The sequence below is a fragment of the Nothobranchius furzeri genome, chromosome 8 (assembly GCF_043380555.1).
Source record: "Nothobranchius furzeri strain GRZ-AD chromosome 8, NfurGRZ-RIMD1, whole genome shotgun sequence".
NCBI lineage: Eukaryota > Metazoa > Chordata > Actinopteri > Cyprinodontiformes > Nothobranchiidae > Nothobranchius > Nothobranchius furzeri.
The window spans coordinates 77,795,351-77,815,968 of NC_091748.1; the positions used below are offsets into that span (position 1 = coordinate 77,795,351).

A 20,618-nucleotide genomic window follows, 5' to 3' on the forward strand; every position below is an offset into this window, starting at 1 on the left:
TACATGACACTTGTCCCCTATGCCACATACCTAAGCTGGCCAGGTGAGACAGGTTTCAGACCAGAGAATAGCTTCTGGAGCAGGAGGGAGCCTGATGTTGGGGGCAGGACGATGAGGTGATGTACAACTTATACATTAGTATCAGGAGTTTCAAAATAAAATTCTGAAGTTGCAGCTGGAACAGGAAAAGGCATAAATGCAGCCAACAGTGGTTTTGGAGTATTTTTCACAAGGAAACGATAATATTACATGCTGATGTGGCCCCTTTAAATCTCAGGGGTCAGGACAGCTGTAGACACGAGTCCTGTGTTCTGATCTCGTTTTTAAGGTGTTTTTTTTATTGATTCAGTTCCCACCAGAAGGTAAATGCAGGGAAAGTCGTCCGGAAAAGGCAAATACTAAAACTGACTTATTCTCCGGTGCCTAAAATATACAGTCAGGTCCATAAATATTGGGACATCGACACAATGCTAACATTTTTGGCTCTATACACCACCACAATGGATATCCAATGAAACGAACAAGTTGTGCGTTAACTGCAGACTGTCAGCTTTTATTTGAGGGTATTTACATCCAAATCAGGTGAACGGTGTAGGAATTACAACAGTTTGCATGACACCAAGTAATGGGACAGAATAAGAACCATCAATCAAACTTATACATTTCAATACTTGGTTGTAAATCCTTTGCAGTCAATTACAGCCTGAAGTCTGGAACACATAGACATCACCAGACGTTGGGTTTCATCCCTGGTACTGCTCTCCAGGCCTCTACTGCAACAGTCTTCAGGTCCTGCTCGTTCCTGGGGCCTTTTCCCTTCAGTTTCGTCTTCAGCAAGTGAAATGCATGCTCAGTTGGATTCAGGTCAGGTGATTGACTTGGCCATTGCAAAACAGTCCACTTCTTTCCCTTCAGAAACTCTTTGGTGGCTTTTGCAGTATGCTTTGGGTCATTGTCCATCTGCACAGTGAAGCGCCGTCCAATGAGTTCTGAGGCGTTTGGCTGAATATGAGCAGATAAAATTGCCCGAAACACTTCAGAATTCATCGTGCTGCTTTTGTCAGCAGTCACATCATCAATAAATACAAGAGAACCAGTTCCACTGGCAGCCATACATGCCCACGCCATGACACTTCCAGCACCATGCTTCACTGATGAGGTGGTATGCTTAGGATCATGAGCAGTTCCTTTCCATCTCCAGACTCTTCTCTTCCCATCACTCTGGTACAAGTTGGTCTTGGTCTCATCGGTCCGTAGGATGTTGTTCCAGAACTGTGAAGGCCTTTTTAGATGTTGTTTGGCAAACTCTAATCCGGCCTTCCTGTTTTTGGGGCTTACCAATGGTTTACATCTTGTGGTGAACCCTCTGTATTCACACTGGTGGAGTCGTCTCTTGATTGTTGTCTTTGACACAGATACACCTACCTCCTGGAGAGTGTTCTTGATCTGGCCAACTGTTGTGAAGGGTGTTTTCTTCACCAGGGAAAGGACTCTTCGGTCATCCACCACAGTTGTTTAACCGTGGTCTTCCGGGTCTTTTGTTGTTGCTGAGCTCACCGGTGCATCCCTTCTTTTTGAGAATGTTCCAAACTGTTGTTGTGGCCACGCCTAATGTTTTTGCTGTCTCTGATAAGTTTCTTTTGTTTTTTCAGCCTAATGATGGCTTGCTTCACTGATAGTGACAGGTCTTGACAGTTGACAGCAGCAGATCCCAAATGCAAGTAGCACACTTGAAATGAACTCTGGACCTTTTATCTGCTCATTGTAATTGGGATAATGAGGGAATAACACACACCTGGCCATGGAACAGCTGAGAAACCAATAGCCCCATTCCTTTTGGTCCCTTAACAAGTGGTAGGCACATATACAAACTGTTGTAATTCCTTCACCGTTCACCTGATTTGGATGTAAATACCCTCAAATAAAAGCTGACAGTCTGCAGTTAACGCACATCTTGTTCGTTTCATTGGATATCCATTGTGGTGGTGTATAGAGCCAAAGATGTTAGCATTGTGTCGATGTCCCAGTATTTATGGACCTGACTGTATTTGACTCGCTGCAGCAGAGTATTTCTGGCTGGTTCTCCCAACTCTGAAACTGGTGTTGGTTACCAGCCAAGGGGGAAACGGTGCATTTTGCAACCAGGCAACAAACAGACCCGGAGCTATGAGAGCCCACAGAGGTGGATCAAATGACTCCAGCTCCTTCTTACGAGGCTTCAGAGACTGAAATCGCTCTGATTAAGCGTTAACGTGCAAATCATTTACATGAGTAAGAGGTGGGAGTATTTTTAAGACCCATCAGTGCTGTTTCCTGTCTGCGGGCATCAAACTCTCTGGGTAGTCTGTCAGAAAGCATCACCGACTGTCAGACACATGCAGGTCATGTTATCAGGACCGTGCTGGCTTACACTGGATTATTAAATTGTGGTAACTCCCTTGTTAAATCTGATGTTGGGATGGCACTGCTGTCTTCTGAGAGGGTGCCAGAGCCATGGGAGTCAGAGGATGAACCACGGGGGATTTGAACATAGAATGGCAGAAGGAACCGTCACTGTCAATAAAAAGATTTATTATCCGTGAACTCGTCCCAAGTAGGGGGCACATGGAGAATGCTGTTCCCTGGAATTAGCCGTCAGGTATGGAAAGACAGACTTCAGGGGCTCCGTAAGAGGATGGAGGATTGGAGGTTCGGTGCTGTGGCCTGTCAGCCGCCCCAGTCAGAGGGCTGAGGATCTGGAGTCTAGTCCACGCTGTAAAAACGAGGCTTAGTCATCTTAGGGATGGCCCTCAGGTTCGTCATCTTACGTGACGCTCCATCTGTCTTTTTATGATGAAAAAGCAGCATCTACATTAGAGATTTGTCACGAGTTTCATGTTGATTTCCCAGGACCAGACCCGTTACCGTGGATAAAAGAGAGAAAACCGGAGGTGTTTTATCCAGATTTCAGGATCCACATGTTGGAAAATAGTTTTTTTTTTGTTCAAAATGGAGAAAAATGCTATTTTGTTTGTTACTGATGCTGTGAAGATGCCTCAGATTCCCAGTGACAGAACCTAAGTGGTGCAGTTGTTTCACTATCTGGTGCTTTGGACCAAACCGGTCACATTAGCATCTGCACTGAAGGTCTGGGGGAGGCAGACTACTTGCAAAAGGAGAGACAAGTGCATGTTGAGGCGGCAGGATTAGATTATCTGTGGTTCAGAGCGGTGAGTCGGTGGGAGATGGATGGACGGAGGGCCAGCGGCATGCATCTTCCAGCGCAGGGCGCCGCTCCAGGGGCTATCCACTGTCAGAGGTCTATTAGGGGAAGATTGAGATCCCAGGTGTGTGTGTGTGTGTGTGTGTGTGTGTGTGTGTGTGTGTGTGTGTGTGTGTGTGTGTGTGTGTGTGTGTGTGTGTGTGTGTGTGTGTGTGTGTGTGTGTGTGTGTGTGTGTGTGTGTGTGTGTGTGTGTGTGTGTGTGTGTGTGTGTGTGTGTGTGTGTGTGTGTGTGTGTGTGTGTGTGTGTGTGTGTGTGTGTGTGTGTGCGCGCGCGCGCGTGTGTGTTGCACTGATTGTAAACTACTGCAGGTTGTGTTGGTTGAATGACTCTGTGAACAAAGGGGTCTCAATCTTCCACTCTGCGACCATGACCAGTGAGCATGTGAACAAACACACACACACACACACACACACACATAACTGTAGGTGTCATTAAACAGCAGTTACGTGGAACAGCTGTGTGACAGAGTCTCAGAGCGGCGAGCGGCATGACGCTTACGACACGGATTTGGAGGCAGATTGAGGGGTGGGGATGGGGGTGCGGCGGAGTGGGTGCGGTTATATGAGGGGTTGCGAGGTGGGAATCATGGCGACACCTTTGACAAGCTCTATTTGTCATCTGCCAGGACGACCACATAGCTCTGACCGCACTACAGATGGGTTGTGGAAGAAAACGTGACTAGAAGCTAGGCAACTAATCCAGCACAACCCCTCTCTCTGTCCACCTCACGGTGTCTTGTTTTTTATTACATCCTGACAGGTTCTTGGCTTTTAATAACTGCATATAAAATATTCTTTAACAAGGCTTTGTTTGTTTTTAAAGAAGTCAGAACACACTCCCTGGAATATCTCTGTTAGTCCTGCTGGGGGTGGATCGTTCTGCTCGACCCTCTGTCTATGTCTGTCCACAACAGAGTCTCAGCCCAAATGTGCATCATTTCACCTTTTCTTTCTTCCGGCTCAGGTCACAAGAACATTAAAATCAGTGCATGTGAGCTTCCGTAAGAGATCACAGTAAAGGGAGACACCAGCACGGATTTGTCTTGTTAACCTAAGTAACGTCTCCAGAAACACAAGCTGAAGGTATTTAGTTTGTAAAATAAATATTTAACTCCAAATTCAATATTTAGCTTGCTAACTAAATATTTGGTAACACTTCCTTCGACAGTATCCTAATTACTAAGTACTTGCATGGTAATTACATAGTAAGGTAAAGTATATTATTGTGTTATTAAAGTGTATAATTGTAACAAAGTGTAATTATTATATAAAGCAGTCAATACTGGGAATGATTAAGAAAAATATAAACTAGAATTGAACCTGAGTTACATGGTAATAACTGTTTAAGAACTCAGATATAGTAATTACCATGTAAGTACATAGTAATTTGGTGACTGTAAAAGGAAGTGTTACCAAATATTTATTTGGGAACTTTAACATTTATAAATGAATGCATATCATTGTGAAAATATTAAATAGAAAAATAAACTAGTGATTTTTCTTTCATGATAGGTTAAATGACCCGCTGCTGTTAAATGATTACCGTTTGACATTACAAATGGCGTCCCATAGACACAAACCACTTGTGTTTGTTTCCGTGTTGTTGCTGTTTGGTGTTGGTTCTACCCTGTTGGTGTCATTCCTGCTGCCCATGTGGGATTAGCCTTGTGGTTTTCTGGGTTTCACTCATGTGACTCTGCAGTCGTGGAAAAACTCAAAAGGTAGACAGGAAGTGTTTCGCTTCACAAGAAAACAGCGCGATGGTGGACGAAAGTGATTTTACTAAGGCTTTAAATGACCTGGCACAGACGTGATATTGCAAAAAACACACGTTTTTAAGTTATTACCCATATAGTTTAATATATATCACACTGCAGACCAAACAAAACCCGTGTACAAGCTTGGACAGCAATTTTAGTCTAGATTTAGTATCCGGAGAAGCTTTAAATGGCCGTTGTCTTGTTTTTGCTCGAGTAAGTAATAAGTTGTGCTATTTTAATTCATTAGCGCATGTTAATAATGCTATTGCTAATACTAACGATGAGTATGTGCTAGGATCGACTTGTAACTCACTTTTTATGCCTTTTTAAACCCAAATTACTGGTACATTTGTTTGATTTTAATAAGGTATAAATGCCACGTAACAACACTAAGCTAACTGCTAAAAACATTAGCATTCTGAAAGGAAAGAAAAACAATGGTCTTTTATTTAGACTCTATATTATAGAGCCTCTAAAGATAAAAACCACAAAGCGCTTCACAAAAACAACACATTTTAAATACATTTTAAATCTAAAAATATTTTTTTATTTTCTAGAATTTTTTTTGTAAAGAAAATAATTTAATAGAGGTTTTTTTTTTTTTTAGTTTTTCAAATTTAAAGGTGTGTTTTACTTGTTTATTCATTACATTTGCAGTGGTCTCTGGTGTGAATCAGTGCCTTGTGAGTCTTTGATAAAAGCTACGATGCTCCTGTTCTAACATGCAGAAGTTTGCAGGTGGGCTGAAAACAGCAGAGTTACTCATTATTATTATTAGTGATATGCACACACCTTGTTTCTGATTGGCTAACAGTATGCGTTCAGCCATGTTGTAAAGTCATTATCACCAAGACACTCCGCTCTAACTCCTCACTGCAAAAATATTTTTTAAAAAGGCCTTTGTGTGGGCGGGCATGAACCAAGATGGGCGGGGCCCATGAATGCAGACTAACAGTGTGACATAGATCTGTCACGCTTTTCTAATCCTAGAGTATCACCATCTATTTGCTATCAAAAGCTAATGCAGCAGATAGATGTAGGAAACTATTTTCATGCTCAGACTATATGAAACAATCATAGGGTGTTTCTCAATGTCAAGGCGCCCGGTCTGGCGAGGCGATGTCTTGCGAGGCCAGGCGCCTTGCTCACGAGGACACTGTCCTTCCTTGGTCAAAGAAAACGGTTAAATGGAACAGACTTGCATCACGCTTTCACGGCGGTCACGTAACATTGCGTGACACGGGGAGATAACGTTATATTTTATACGTATTGGTTTCAATATAGATATGTAAGGAGCCTTTTACTTTTTAAATTGTGTTTATGTTTATTTAATTAAAAATATAAGTGAGTTACTACCCGTTAGCCACCGAAGCTGCAGCTACTAAGCAACTAACCAACCATAGATAACTTCTTTGGATCTAAAAAAAAACATTTTAAATTAGCTGACTTACTTTTAAACTTGAAATTTGCCCCCAAAGTAGCTGTCGGCTTCTGATCCACCGTCCTTTTGAAAATGCTGTGGTGTATTCTGGGAAATTTTTGGCCAAGGCTAGGCTACAAGACACCTCCAGTGTATCCTCGCTCAGCTAGCTAAACAGCTTAGAAACAGAGAACACAGGCCTCAGTAGAACATGAATATTGGAACACATCTTGGCGGCTCCTGGTGACGTATCTCCAAGGCAACCGGGGAGGGGCCAAGACATCAAGGCGAGGTTCCTTGGCATTGAGAAACCCCCATTGGACCCGTTAAGCCTAATTTGTACATCAGCTCCACGAGGAAGACACATGTACGCACGGATGGAGACGTTTTGCCTTCAGACTTCTTCGCCTCCTGGGGAATGTTGCAAAGCAATTCCCCGTCAGGACAACAGAGGGCGTAGCGCTGTTCTGGGGTATCCTGTCATGTATCGGGTCCAAGATGGTGTCTTTATATTGTGTTTTTTGGATTTCAATTACTATTTAACACAGACAGTTCTGTTCCTCATTCTCCTCCACCTCTTCATGTACTTGCATATCTTTTCACTCCTCCAGTCACGGGGAATAAAACGTTAATATTTTTAGAGTTTTTCCTCGAGGGATTCTTCAAGCTTCTCCGTGTCTGTCACTAGGTATCTTTGGCTGTCTTTGTTTTTGAGTGAGCAATGGCGGCGCTGCCGACGACAGTGGCGTCCTGACCAATCACAAGCTTGCATTCTCCGTTTCGTCGGACGGATGTTTAGAAAGAGATCTCGACTCCGCCCGTCCTTGCGAGCCTGCTGGAGAGCCCTCAAAAGGACGGATAATGGCGTTACGTGCGTGCGTCCCGACGCAGACAGAGAAGTATGAATTGCTTTAGAATCAGAAAAAATCCTAAAACATGGAACATGGAAGCACACCTTTAGGTGTTGCTTGAAGTTGTCTGGGATTGTGCCAGCAGCCACTAACCAATGGGTGTAGTTATGGTGCACATACTCATGCACGTGCTTTGTTCACACCAGTAAAAGTAAGTATTGTTGTCTACACGCGTGTTTTAAATGTACAACATGTGTTTCAGTGCCTCGCTCAGCCCTCAGTGATACGAGTAAGGAGTGTAGGAGATGAGAGGCGATATGAGATGGGCTTTTCACTAGTGTTTAAACTCCTTTTACATCCCTCTCTCACATTCTGTCGCTTCGTCTTTTCTCTGCTCATTAGGAAGATGGAACGCTGTCACTGACCACCACAGAGCATGATAGGTGGAGACAGGAAGTGATGCGGATGACACCTTTTGGGTGGTGGGATAACTAAAATGAATCTGTTGAGTGTTTGATTTATCTGCCGTAATTATCCATAAGATGTTTTACAGTGAATCTTTTTATTGATGTTCCTGGTTTTACTAAATCCTCTGAGCCTGTTTTTGTGGATCAGAATGACGAGATAATCCCTTATTTGACAAAGCAGCATTTATCTTTTGAAAAAGGAACTAAAGTGATGTCCAAAAAGAAAAAGGCAGAGCGTTTGTTGACTATGGGTGTTTCTCAATGTTACGGCGCCTGGCATTGCAAGGCGATGTCTTGCGAGGTCAGACGCGTTGCTTACAAGGTCACTGTCCTTCCTTGGTCAAAGAAAATGGCTAAATGGAACAGACTTGCTTCACGTAACCGTGGCTTCCACGGCTGTCACATAACGTTGCGTGACACGAGAGACAATGTTATATTTTATGCGTATTGGTTTCAATATAAATATATAACAAGCCTTTTGCCATTTAAATTGTGTACATGTTTATTAAATTAAAAATATAAGCGAGTTACTACCCGCTAGCCACTGAAGCTGCAACTAAAAAGCAACTAACCAACCATAGATAACTTCTTTTGATCTAAAAAAAAATAAATTTTATTAGTTAACTTACTTTTAAACTTAAATTGTCCCCGAGGTAGCTGCCGGCTTCTGATCCCCCGTCTTTTTGAAAATACCGCGGTGTATTCTGGGTAATTTTTTTTACCAAGGCTAGGCTACAAGACGCCTCCCGTGTATCCTTGCTCAGCTAGCTAAACGGCTAACAAACGGAGAATACACGCCTCGGTAGAACATGAACATTGGAACGCGTCTTGGTGGCTCCTGATGACGTATCTCCTAGTCAACTGGGGCGGGGCCAAGACATCAAGGCAAGGTTCCTTGGCACTGAGAAACACCCTAAGTCTCAGAATCAGACGAGCTGTTGGACCTCGTCAGGAGGAGATTCAGTGATGAAGAACATGACAGCTGAGATGTCGCCAGTGCTAAATCTCAAGATCTCGCCACCCTTGAGCCGCTCAAGGGCGGCGAGAACTATGAAAAGGTTCTGTCAGAAAGGTCAAAGTTTGATAGACGGTTCAAAGAAATTCTGATTGGAAAACACTGACTATCTTACAGTTCATGATGAACATTTTGGTGAGTTCATCTTTTGATTCTACATCCTAAAAAGATGAATTCAGAGAATCTGAACAGTTTGATTAGCTGACCATGAGGCTCAAACCAAATGTTGTAGACCAACTGTTGAAGGAGCACATGCTTCCAGGGCTGTCTTCAGAGTCTGAGACCCAGAATCTCACATGGAGTAAAGTCTGGGCTGGGAGTGGACCTTTAGCTCAAGCAGAGGAGTGTAACTTTCTCAGTGTTTGGTTCCTAACAGACAAATCATTTGGTCACCTCTGGCTGTGAGAGCATTGTTCTAGTCTGAGAAGAAAAGCTCATGATTTCGAATCATCCTGAAAGAGATTCCAGGTACAATCACCTCTGTAGGGTGACCATTGGAGTAGGGTCACCACTCCTCCTCATCAAAAGAAAGCAGCTTGGGGGACACCTCATCTCCTCCCTTTGAGATCTTCTAGTACTGGTAGAGATCCCAGGGCCAAACTCTGACCTCCCTGATAGGATTATACATCCTCTCTGGTCTGGGAGCGCCTTGGTGTCTGGGTTTCCCTGCGACCTTCATAAGTTGATCTTTGTTGGAGAGATTTAGTTAAATTGGAGTTTTGGATGAAAGAAAACCAAACAAACCCAGGAAAGGCTGCAGTGGGTTTAAAAGCTCAGCTTGTTTCATCTGGAGGTGCAAAATAAAGTAAAGACAAGCAGATGCAGCAGAAAGGTTTACTCACCTGTTGTTTGGTGCTTTTAGCCTTCATCAAGCAACGGTTTGCATCAAGCACTGGAGAGGAGGTTTTAGGACCAACCAACACAAACTTTTTCTCTTCAGTCTCGGCCCCTGACGTCCACGATCGCAGTGAAATGAAGTGAACGAGGACTTTGATTATCCACTATGCATATTGTACTCTTGGTGTGTCAGGCGGGCCGGGCCGTCATAAAACAATATGATGGATACGCAGCCAAATAAATAAATAAAAACACTTAGTTCTCTCTCTTTCTGTCCCAGTGGCTCTGCTCTCGGGGCTCGTCTGATGGATTTGTAAAATGAAATAACGAATGAGACTTAAAGTGAGGAGGAAGCAGGAGGGATGAGGGCAGCGCAGAGAGAGACGGAGCACATGATTTATTAGACTCATAAAAATTCTGCCTCTGTTATTCCCGCTCATTTTTATATGTGAAGCTTATTAAAGAACACACCTGCCAGAGTCATCAAACGTGTGTGTGTGTGTGTGTGTGTGTGTGTGTGTGTGTGTGTGTGTGTGTGTGTGTGTGTGTGTGTGTGTGTGTGTGTGTGTGTGTGTGTGTGTGTGTGTGTGTGTGTGTGTGTGTGTGTGTGTGTGTGTGTGTGTGTGTGTGTGTGTGTGTGTGGGTGGGTGGGTGGGTGGGTGGGTGGGCGCATGTGTGTGGGGGGGGATGTGGGTATGAGTGTGTGTGTGTGTATGTGTATGAGGGTGTGTGTGGGTAGGAGAGTATGTGTATGAGAGTGTGTGTGCGCGTGTGTGTGTGTGTGTGGGTATGAGAGTGTGTGTGTGCGCGTGTGTGTGGGGGGGTATGAGAGTGTGTGTGTGGGTGGGTGGGTGGGCGCGTGTGTGTGTGTGTATGTGTATGAGAGTGTGTGTGTGGGCGCGCGTGTGTGGGTAGGAGAGTGTGTATGAGAGTGCGTGTGTGTGTGGGTATGAGAGTGTGTGTGCGCGCGTGGGGGGGGGGGTATGAGAGTGTGTGCGTGTGTGTGTGGGTATGAGAGTGTGTGTGTGTGTGTGGGGGGGGGGGGTATGAGAGTGTGTGTGTGTGGGTGTGTGGGTGTGTGTGGGGGGGGTATGAGAGTGTGTGCGTGTGTGTGGGGGGGGGGTATGAGAGTGTGTGTGTGTGGGTGTGTGGGTGTGTGTGGGGGGGGGTATGAGAGTGTGTGTGTGTGTGTGTGTGTGTGTGGGTGTGTAAGTGCGCATTTGTTGGCTGGATAAGTTTAATTCTGCGTTGGCTGTTTGCTCAGACTCTCATGTGACTCCCCACAGATCCCACCCTTCACCGAAGTCCCGCCTCCCAACGGGTCTTCAGAACACGCTACAAGATGGAGATGCGACCGGGTTCTGGTTCTGGAACCACACATGCCCCCTACTACAACCCCGCTCTCTCCTGGCGAGCCAAGAAGATCCAGTCGGCCAGGTGACTTGTCATTTACACAAAGCCTTCTTCTTGCCACTCTTTGCATCTTTTCCTTACAAATGTGCATTTATCTTTCACGAGTTAATGCAAAGTCATCGCACAGAAACGGCGTCAACAACGCATCGGCTTCACCTCAGAACGAGGCAGACGTTTCCCCCTGAGTGATGTGAATTGTGCTGATAAAATTCAGTTTATTCTACCTTCACGTAATTTGCTGTGAAATTTCATCAGGGAGATGTTTACAGGTGGGCAGACATGAGCAGCTGAGCCCAGAACAGGAGGTGCACAAACACAGGGTATCCGCGGGTCCTTAAAAAGTCTTAAATTAGCTTTTCCAAATTTAAGGCCTTAAAAATCCTTAAAAATTACAAAATGATCCTTAAATACAGTTTCCAAAGGTCTGAAATTACCAAAGACCCAATAAACAAGATTATTTTATTTCTATTAAATTTTCGTGAATTTCTAGTTAGTGTTCAGCTTTTTTTGTGTACGATGTTGGCGTAAGCGGAACCGTACACATTCAGTTGGTTGTGAAAGGGGGCTATTTTTAGATGAGCACATTAGCTGGTTAAACTAGCGGGAGCTTGCGCCATGGGTAAGTGCAAGTTTATTGGTAACTGGATGGCTAATCCCACGTTCGGGATGTGGTTAGCACCGGTTCCAGGCAATAGCTGGAAATTATAGCTGAACTTTAATTTTAAAAATGACTTGAATTTGGTCTAAGTGGCCTTAAAAAAGGTCTTAAAGAGTCTTAAATTTGGCTCCCTTAAACCTGTAGATACCCTGCAAACAGGAAGCAGAGGTAGATCGCCATAATTAATTAATAAATTAAAAAATGGTCTAAAACAAAGTTTTAGCTAGTTGGCACATCTCACAAACCTACATGGAAGACAGCGATTACTCGTGTTAAACATAAACCGATCAGATGATTATGTAAACGATTATGAAATAGTAAAAAGTAGCTCGCCCGAAGACTGCCGGAGAAGGCACCAGTCATCGTTCCCCTCCCCCGCCCGCGACACTGCGTGGATAGGCAGGTAAAGAAAACGGATGGAAGTGAAAACTCAGGACCAAAAACAAAAAACATATTAAAGGTGCGTTAGAGTAAAAACAGCGGCGTTTATCTCTGGCCACGCCCTCTCCTCCCTATAGTTTCCTCCAGGTTCTCGGTGATGAACGGAAGTTTTGAAGCTTTATGGAGGCTTCAGCCATCTTTTTATTGGATCTGTTAAATCCTCTTTCCAAACTTTTGCTTTCCATAAAACTGAGCTGATAGTTTTGGTTCCACCCCTTGAGTAAAAGTTTCTGTTAGAGCATCTTACCTAACACATTTAGGTTTTATTTGAGCAAAATCGTGTATAAAGGGATCGTTTTGTGCGTGTTATGCATTTGTGCGATGGGGTGGGGGGGTTATATCATTTGAGTATTCCAGATTTTGTAAGACAGAGGGACCTGGACCGCGGCCGGCCTCAGCCTCTGGTGACTTATTACTATTCATTTAGCTGCTGCAGTAAATATTGATTCATCAAGGGATTTTCAATTTGAGCCCCTTGACATCCTGTGAAATATCACCACATGTGTACAAGTGAGGGGAGAGATAGGGAGGGAGGGGGACAGGGCAGGTCCCCAGGGAGATGTCCTGCATACACCCCCACCCGCTCTCCTCTCACGCTTATCTATGTTAAACTCCAAAGACCTGCTCCCATCTTCATCAGTTTGAAGCTATGGAGTGGCCCATGAGCTCAGATTCTTCTGCTCTTCATCTTCGGCCAGTCCCGCCCAACGGTTGCTTCTCCCTCGGGCCTGCTAAAACGTGCAGGCCACAGGCCCTGCAGGACCTGGACTAAACAGTCCTGTTCTACATCATTCCATGAAAAAATAAAACAGTTCTCAGACGTTTTAAGATTCCCAAACACGATTATCTCATGTAGGTGCTGTTGCTCTACAGTCGTGGTTCCCAAAGGAAGGGTCAGGACCCTAACAAGGCCCTCTACACACAGCATACACTTACGTTTCATTGTGTGTTTGTTTTGACTTTGTACAAAAACAAATGATTAAAAAAAACATTTACTCCACAGTTAAGCTGAACACACGTAGCCTTTAAAGAGCAAGTCACCCCCAGAGTCTTACTCCACCCACTTTTCCTGTTTGAAAAATGTGCTACAAGGAGTCGTCTCCTGGTGAACCAAGGAGGTGCACCTGCTATAGCGAATGACACAGACTGCAACCCCCCACCCCCACTCCGCCTCGGATGGAGAAAATGCAGCATTTCCTAGATTCTCCCAGCGTTGCTAGCTACTTAGCCTCGGAGCAGTCATTTGACGTGCAGGATTTCCCTTCACCTCCTTCGCTGGAGGAGAGAGGGAAGGGGGAGGTTTACTCAAGGAGGCAAGCGGCCCTGACTCGTCTCCTTTGAAACCGATGGCTAGTTGCCTTGCTATTCCAATTTCAACTTGCTAAAGAGGAGTAGCCTATCCTGAGACTCGGCGATTTTTACACCCCATGGAGGTATTAAAGTACTGCTGCGCCACTAGCAGTGGGTGATTCAAGTTCAAATTAGGGATGCAACGATACCACTTTTTTCCAGACCGATACTTGGATCTGAGTACTCGCCGATACTGATTACCAATACCGATACTTCTACCGCACAAAAAAAATGCAATGATTTGGAATACAGATTTTATTTTCTTCTCTGCTTTCAACAGGAAAAGACTGTGAGGTAGATAAAAAGTAAAATATATGAATGGAAATGATCACAAAACTAAAATATTAGGTGAACAGAAATGACCAGTTACAGTGAAGCCATTTTCAAGCAACTGCATTGGTATCGGTTCCTGGTATCGGTTAACTTTTACTGATACCGATACTGGTATTGGCGTCGTATCTGTGCCGATTCTGATAGCAGTATCGGTATCGGTGCATCCCTAGTTCAAATGTATATAAACTTTAAATAAGATGCATTCCTGGCACTTGCAGAGTACAGACGCTTCTCTTTTTGCTCCCTTATCTTTTTCCCCAAGGCTTTTTGTCCTGTCTGCCCACAGAGCGCTTCTCTGCATTTCTTCTGAAAAACCCTATTTTTAACTATGGATTTGATAAACTGGTCATTCAACACGATAGACAAGATTTTTTCAACAATGAGAACGGTGCAGGGGGCTTCCACATGCCCACAGGGGACACACCCGGCGGGGTATATGCTGGATTCCTGGAAGGAATGGAAGATCATATGCCTCTCCCAGCTGTCCACTGAGGAAGTCGGAAGACGTGTGGATATTCGGCTTCATGATCACTGGATTTCTCCTGATTGGAGTGGGAGGATATCTGGTTTTCTGGAAATTTGTGTATGGCGCGGTATGGGGGCCAAAATTAAGACTACAGCCCAGCAGCAGGAGGCTTTGTAAATTCTGAAGCAAACTACTGATCTGATTAATGATAAGCTGGCGCCGGTAACTGAGAGGCTGGCGGTGCTTACTGAGGAATAGCACCTTTACCGGCGTTACTACTAGATACGCTAGGGACTAGCAGCCCTCGGCTGGTCATTGACTGGTTCACACACTCCCTCTGCTGTCTATTATCATGGATAGGCTAGTGTTAGCCTGGATGGGCTGGTGTTGGCGTTGGAGAGGCTAGCCTTTAGCGTGCCTAGGCTGGCCACTAGCTGACTAGTGACTCTCTGAGACATGCTAATGGCTAGCCTCTCTAATGCTAATGCCAGCCTATCCATGCTAATGGTCCGTCGAGAAAATGTCAGAAAAATCCGTCCGCCCACCCATCCATCCATCCCTCCCTAAACCTGTTTGTCCACACAGGGTCGTGGGGGGCTGGTGCCTATCTCCAACAGGCAATCAGGCGGGGTACACCATGGACAGGTTGCCAGACCATCGCAGGGCAACACAGAGACACACAGGACAAACAACCAAGCACACACACACTCGCACCTTTAGGATAATTTAGATGGACAAATTAACCTGACAGTTGTGTTTTTGGACTGTGGGAGGAAGCCGGAGAACCCAGATAGAACCCACACATGCATGGGAGAACATGTAAACTCCTGGCAGAAGGACCCCAGGCCAGGATGTGCACCCAGGACCTTCTTGCTGCAAGGCAACAGAGATGGCCACTGTGCCACTGAGCAGCCCTTTCTGAAATAAATCTTACGTCATTATATTAAAATATAGTTTTATATTTAATAATTTAGGCCCAGAACTTTCTCAGAACCACAGGAAGTCAGCCTTCCTTTCCACAGCATGCCATGCTATTATCCTGTTCCATTAGCCATAAGGAGGCGGAGCCCCGGCAGGTGATTTACCGATGGGTGGCTCTGTGAAGAGGGGGCTGTTGGAGCCGACGGCAATATTTCAGGCTCCGCCACCAGAAAATAGATATAATCTCAACATTAACTCATTTAACTGTATCAGGAGTTGAATTAAGAACGCTGTAAAGCATGCACCCTGGATGATAAATCACACACACACACACACACACACACACACACACACACACACTCTCTCTCTCTCTCTCTCTCTCTCTCTCTCTCTCTCTCTCTCTCTCTCTCTCTCTCTTTCTCTCTCTCTCTCTCTCTCTCTCTCTCTCTCTCTCTCTCAACCCTAACTTAATATTTGCTTCCTGTGTTTATTGTTTTTGGTTTCGTATTTAATCAAATTTCCAGAGATTTTTTTATCTGGCCTCTTTTATTTTTACATCTTTAAGTGGTCCCAAATCAGTAACACACTCGTGTGTGTGTGTGTGTGTGTGTCCGAGTGCTCATCTTCTTTAGTGCTTCAGTATTGATCAGCTCAGGATGTAAGAGACCGAGCAATAAAGCGAAGCCGCGCTCCCTCTTCTTCACTTCTCCTTTTCCCACATTCTCTCCCATATATATCCCCTGTTATCCCACCGTTCATTCATTCACTCACTTGTTAGTCATCACATCCGTCATTCGCCTGTCGCTCGTAGTCACGTGACCTCGCTGGCTGCCGGTGGTTTGTTCCACTCCACTTCCTGTTTGAGTGGGTTTGGTTTCTGTTGTAAGCAGCGTTCAGAATTAGCCCGATGACAGTTTTTTGTTTTTTTGCTGTGCTTTGTTTCAAGGGTAACTGTTTCCCAATATGAGCTCACTACTGCTAGGGTTGCAGACAAATAGACAAGGGCAGCATTATTCTGAGCAACTCTCCAAATTCCTTCTGTCACTAAAACAAAAGTCGGATCATTCATCAACGGCGCGGGTAGTGCTGAATCGCTCTCTCCTTTAACCGTGGATCGTGTGGTCAGAGCCGTGCACGCACACTCACACCTGCCCTCACCAATACACACTCGTCTCTAGGGAGCGTCTTTTCGCCCTTACCCGTCCTCCATTCCTTCCTTCGTATTTGTCACTGTTCTTTTGTTGATGAGTGTAATTTATTTTTTTTGCTTTGACCTTCAACAGTCTTCTTGTTTGTAGTCTTAACTACCAAAGTTCACAAGTTTTACATCATATCACAACTTCAAGAAAACAACATAACCTGATTTTCTTCCCTCACACTTCGATCTACGCTGAACCAGAAGGCCAGTCAGTAGCTGGTGTCATCACCGTTTGCCTCACGCAGGGCAACGCGTCTCCGTTGTTGATCAGGCTGGTGATTGTGGCCCGTGGTCCACTTCTCTTCAGCAGCTGTGTGAAGCTGCTGGCGTTGGCAGGAACTGGAACAGGCTGTTGTAAACGCCGATCCAGAGCACCCCTAGCATGGTCAGTGGGTGACATGTCTGGTGAGGATGCTGGCCATGCGACAACTGGGATGTTTTCAGCTTCCAAGAGTTGTGTGCAGGTCCTTCTAAAAGGGGGCCGTACATTATCGTACATTATTTCAGATGACCATGGTAAATGGTAAGTGGTCTGTATTTGATATCGCGCCTTCTAGAGTCCTGGAACCCCCCAAGGCGCTTTACAACACAATCAGTCATTCATCCATTCACACACCCATTCACACACTGGTGGGGATGAGCTACGATGTAGCCACAGCTGCCCTGGGGCGCACTGACAGAGGCGAGGCTGCCGAGCACTGGCGCCACCGGTCCCTCCGACCACCACCAGCAGGAAGCTGGGTTAAGTGTCTTGCCCAAGGACACAACGACAGCAACAGACTGGGCGGGGCTCGAACCTGCAACCTTCCGATTACGAGGTGAACACTTAACTCCTGTGCCACCGTCGCCCCATGCAGGACGGGGAGGTCCTGAGCTGCTGTGGCTACCTGAGAAGTGCTCACTAACACATGTTTAGACAGACTTGTGAGCAGTATTTGAGTCACGGGTCTTTTGTGCACGTAGAAAAAGTTTCAGATCTTTGACTTCAGCTCATGAAAAATGGGAGCAAAAACAAAAGTGTTGTGATTACGTCTTAGTTCAGTGTAAGAAAAAACAAACTGTGTGTTTTCACCTGGTTGTCCGGGTCCGCCAACGAGATCCCAGGCTCGCATGGTTAGCATGGAGTCTTAAACCCTCCAGCAAGTCGTGGGTCGACGGTGGCATCCTGTCACGTCACCAGGACATGCCGTAAGCACCTCTTCTAGAAGGCATCCTGAAGGCATCCTGAGCAAAGGCCAGCTCCTCTCAGTGTGCAGGAGTAGAGGAACTCTACAAAGCCGGTTTCAAAAGACACACCATGGAGGAAAATAAGAGTGGTACTACTGCCACGGTGTGCCTTTTGGCAGCCCTGTGGCACCATGGCGATGTGGGAATATTGCACTATTGTGCCACCAAGCTTGATTAGTAATATTACATGTAATATTACCTGTAGCCAGCAGTCAGCTGGCTCGGTCGTGGCTCTGGCCCTCCGTGCATCCTCGCATGGGCCGGCCTCTTAATCCTGGGCACTTCTGGATGTCTTAACAAAACTGACCTTTTAACTTGTGTAGCGTTATGGATTTATGCTCTTTTATGAAAGAGAAACCATGCTACGTATTAATTCGGAATATTAATTTTAATAAATCAATAACCAAATTTTATATTGTTCAGAAGACTCAAAGGTTGTTTTCATCCATAAACTGCCGATAATATCTGAGTGTCTGTGTTTCAGTTCAATGAGGAAACAAGTTTGAAGGATTAAAAGTTTTAATTCTTCAAATTAAACTAATGATTTTGAAAATTGACAAACAGGAAATAACAATCACATTGGCAACTTTGTGGGACAATCTTTTAACAGTTTATATGCTGTTCTTGCTCAAATAGACCTTCTGGTGAATTTATGAAGATTGAGAATGTTGTGACATGAATGCGTGTGTGAGTCTGATTTTGCTTCAGGAAGAAACAGGTGTCTGAGTGAAGTGATGGTTTGGATAAACTTAGGTCTTATCAGAGAACTGCATTAAACGCTAAAACCGTGCTCTGTCTCACCGAACTCTTGTGGACCCTCTTTCGGATCCGGGCCGTGGAGGATGTTGTGGTTCATCCAGATGACACCGGCGGCTGACAGGAGACGTAGGTGTCGAACGGAACCGGTCCAGAGTTGCCCTCGGTACACGTGGATGGTAGAGCGTTTTATCGATGCGCTTTCTTAAGTTAATTCACTCAGAAATCAAAAGACTCGGTAATGAGTCTTCGTTAGAAGTCGCGATTCAGCTATTCTGCCTGGCTTGGCAGAAACAGCGTGAAAGGGGGGAAGAACGAGCCAACAGGCTCTGCCCCCCCTTTGGTTTTCAGGTCTGTTCTCTCCCGTTGTCCAACACGAACTGCCATAAAACTGAAAACTTACCAAAAACCTCTCTTCTCAAAGCAAAACATGTGCGTCATCAAATGTGTCTGGAGTTTACTGTGGGCAGATGTGTGTGGGTGTGTGTGAATGTTTGTGTGCTTGAGTGTGAAGGTCAGTACCACACATTCAACATTATCTACTTAAGTGTGGATTCATTAATCCATTATAATTACCCCAAAGCATAATAGTCATTCATTTGATTAAACACATTTATAATGAGCAAAATGATAATGGTTATTTTAACATTAAAATCAAGAAAAAGAAGTTTAAACTTTATGTTTTGACTTGGTCTGGGTACAACTCATGTAAACACATCTTCTGGTAGACTGCAGGTGGCAGATGTTATGGTTTCCTCCCAGACTCGCTGGCGTTCAGGTCTTAATCTGTGGGTGAAAGTTCTCAGCGACCCAGCTATGACCCAGCTGCGTCCAACACCACCATTGTGACAGAAAACCCATATTTCCTCACGTTACACTTGTTACTAGTGTTGTAATTGTATTTAATCACATAAACACTAAATACTCATTTAAAATAGTATTTTGTAACATTTAAAATTACTTTGCTTAATCCCAGCACTGCATTTTAAATATTATGTTCAAAATCCGAGTTGATACTTTAACACAAAACAGCAGTGCTTACACTATATCCCTTTAATCCTAAACTCTGCCTGTTACTGATGGATCACGACACGTTTTGAGGAAATGAGAAAATCGCACTCTCTGAGATGTTCTGGCCCAAATGTGGCTCACTTCAGTTCAGCAGAGGGACCCAGATGAGTAGTGGGTACGTTATGTTGTTCGTTGTCCAATAGCATGAGGAGATGATCGTAGTTTCCACCCCTCAACTAAGTTATGACTATGACTGGTTGCTGGACCATAGATTCACAAAGATAAGATGGCTTTCCAGTTTAGGTAAGGCCAACACTGTCACGGATTTCTAAATAAACATAAATCATTTCTTAAAGGAGGAAAAAGTCTGGATTTTAGCTTTAAAGAGCAAGTTACCCCCTACCAGAGTTTTATTCCACTCCCACTTCATGTTTAAGAAATGCAACAAATGCTGTTGCCTGGCAGACCTTGAGTGTGGAGCCGCTAACACATGCACCCATACACAGGCTCACAACAACATTGTGACATCATAATGTACCAGCTAATGCCATAGTGTACCTCTTAGCCAATAGCGATGGCAGGTTTAAATTAAAATGCTGAGCAGAGTTTTTACCTGACGGCAGCGCAATACCGACAGTTTTAGGCAGAATATTTAAATTTTAACTAAATCTTAGTTAATGTAAGTCAAATTATTGACTGCACGTGTCTACCAAGCCCCCACAATGCGGCTCAAAAATTGAAGCAATCCCGGAAATACCAAAAATTGCAGTTCCACCCTCATCCACTAGGGGCTGGTGTGAGAAGCGAGCAAATCCTCATTGACTCCCATGTTAAAAATACCAATTTCACAGCAGAAATAAACATGTTTACAGCCTGGTACCACAACATGTTTTTGGTTTAAATGATCTAGTTTACACTCATGACAACTCTGAGGGGGTGAATTTTTTTCTCACTCTTCTGTTTAAGTGTATTAAAAGCCTAAAATTCTGTATAATTAATGAGCATCAGACCCACGTGACCACAGAGCTAGCTCCGTGGAAAGGCCTCAGTAGAGCCTCGGTCTGGCTTGGAAACTGCTCCGGGATCTTGAGTCTCTGTGTTTGTGTATTCTGTTTTGGATATTTTTTGTGCAATTGTTGGACAAAATGACTTGCTGTGGCATTAATTGCACTAATAACGCGTCCAAGGAGTCTCCACTTCATTTTTTTCGGTAAGTAAAATTATATTTATG

The 20,618-nt window shown here is 44.5% G+C and overlaps 1 protein-coding gene across 2 annotated transcripts in view; it reads left to right on the forward strand.

Annotated features, from left to right (window-relative positions):
* Nucleotides 1-20,618, forward strand: part of zc3h3 (zinc finger CCCH-type containing 3) — a 95,655-nt gene that overhangs the window by 40,116 nt on the left and 34,921 nt on the right. For both annotated transcript variants that reach the window (XM_070554349.1, XM_070554350.1), the window contains exon 4: nt 10,900-11,050. In XM_070554349.1, coding sequence (XP_070410450.1) covers nt 10,900-11,050 — 151 coding nt within the window. The remainder of the gene's footprint in view (nt 1-10,899; nt 11,051-20,618) is intronic.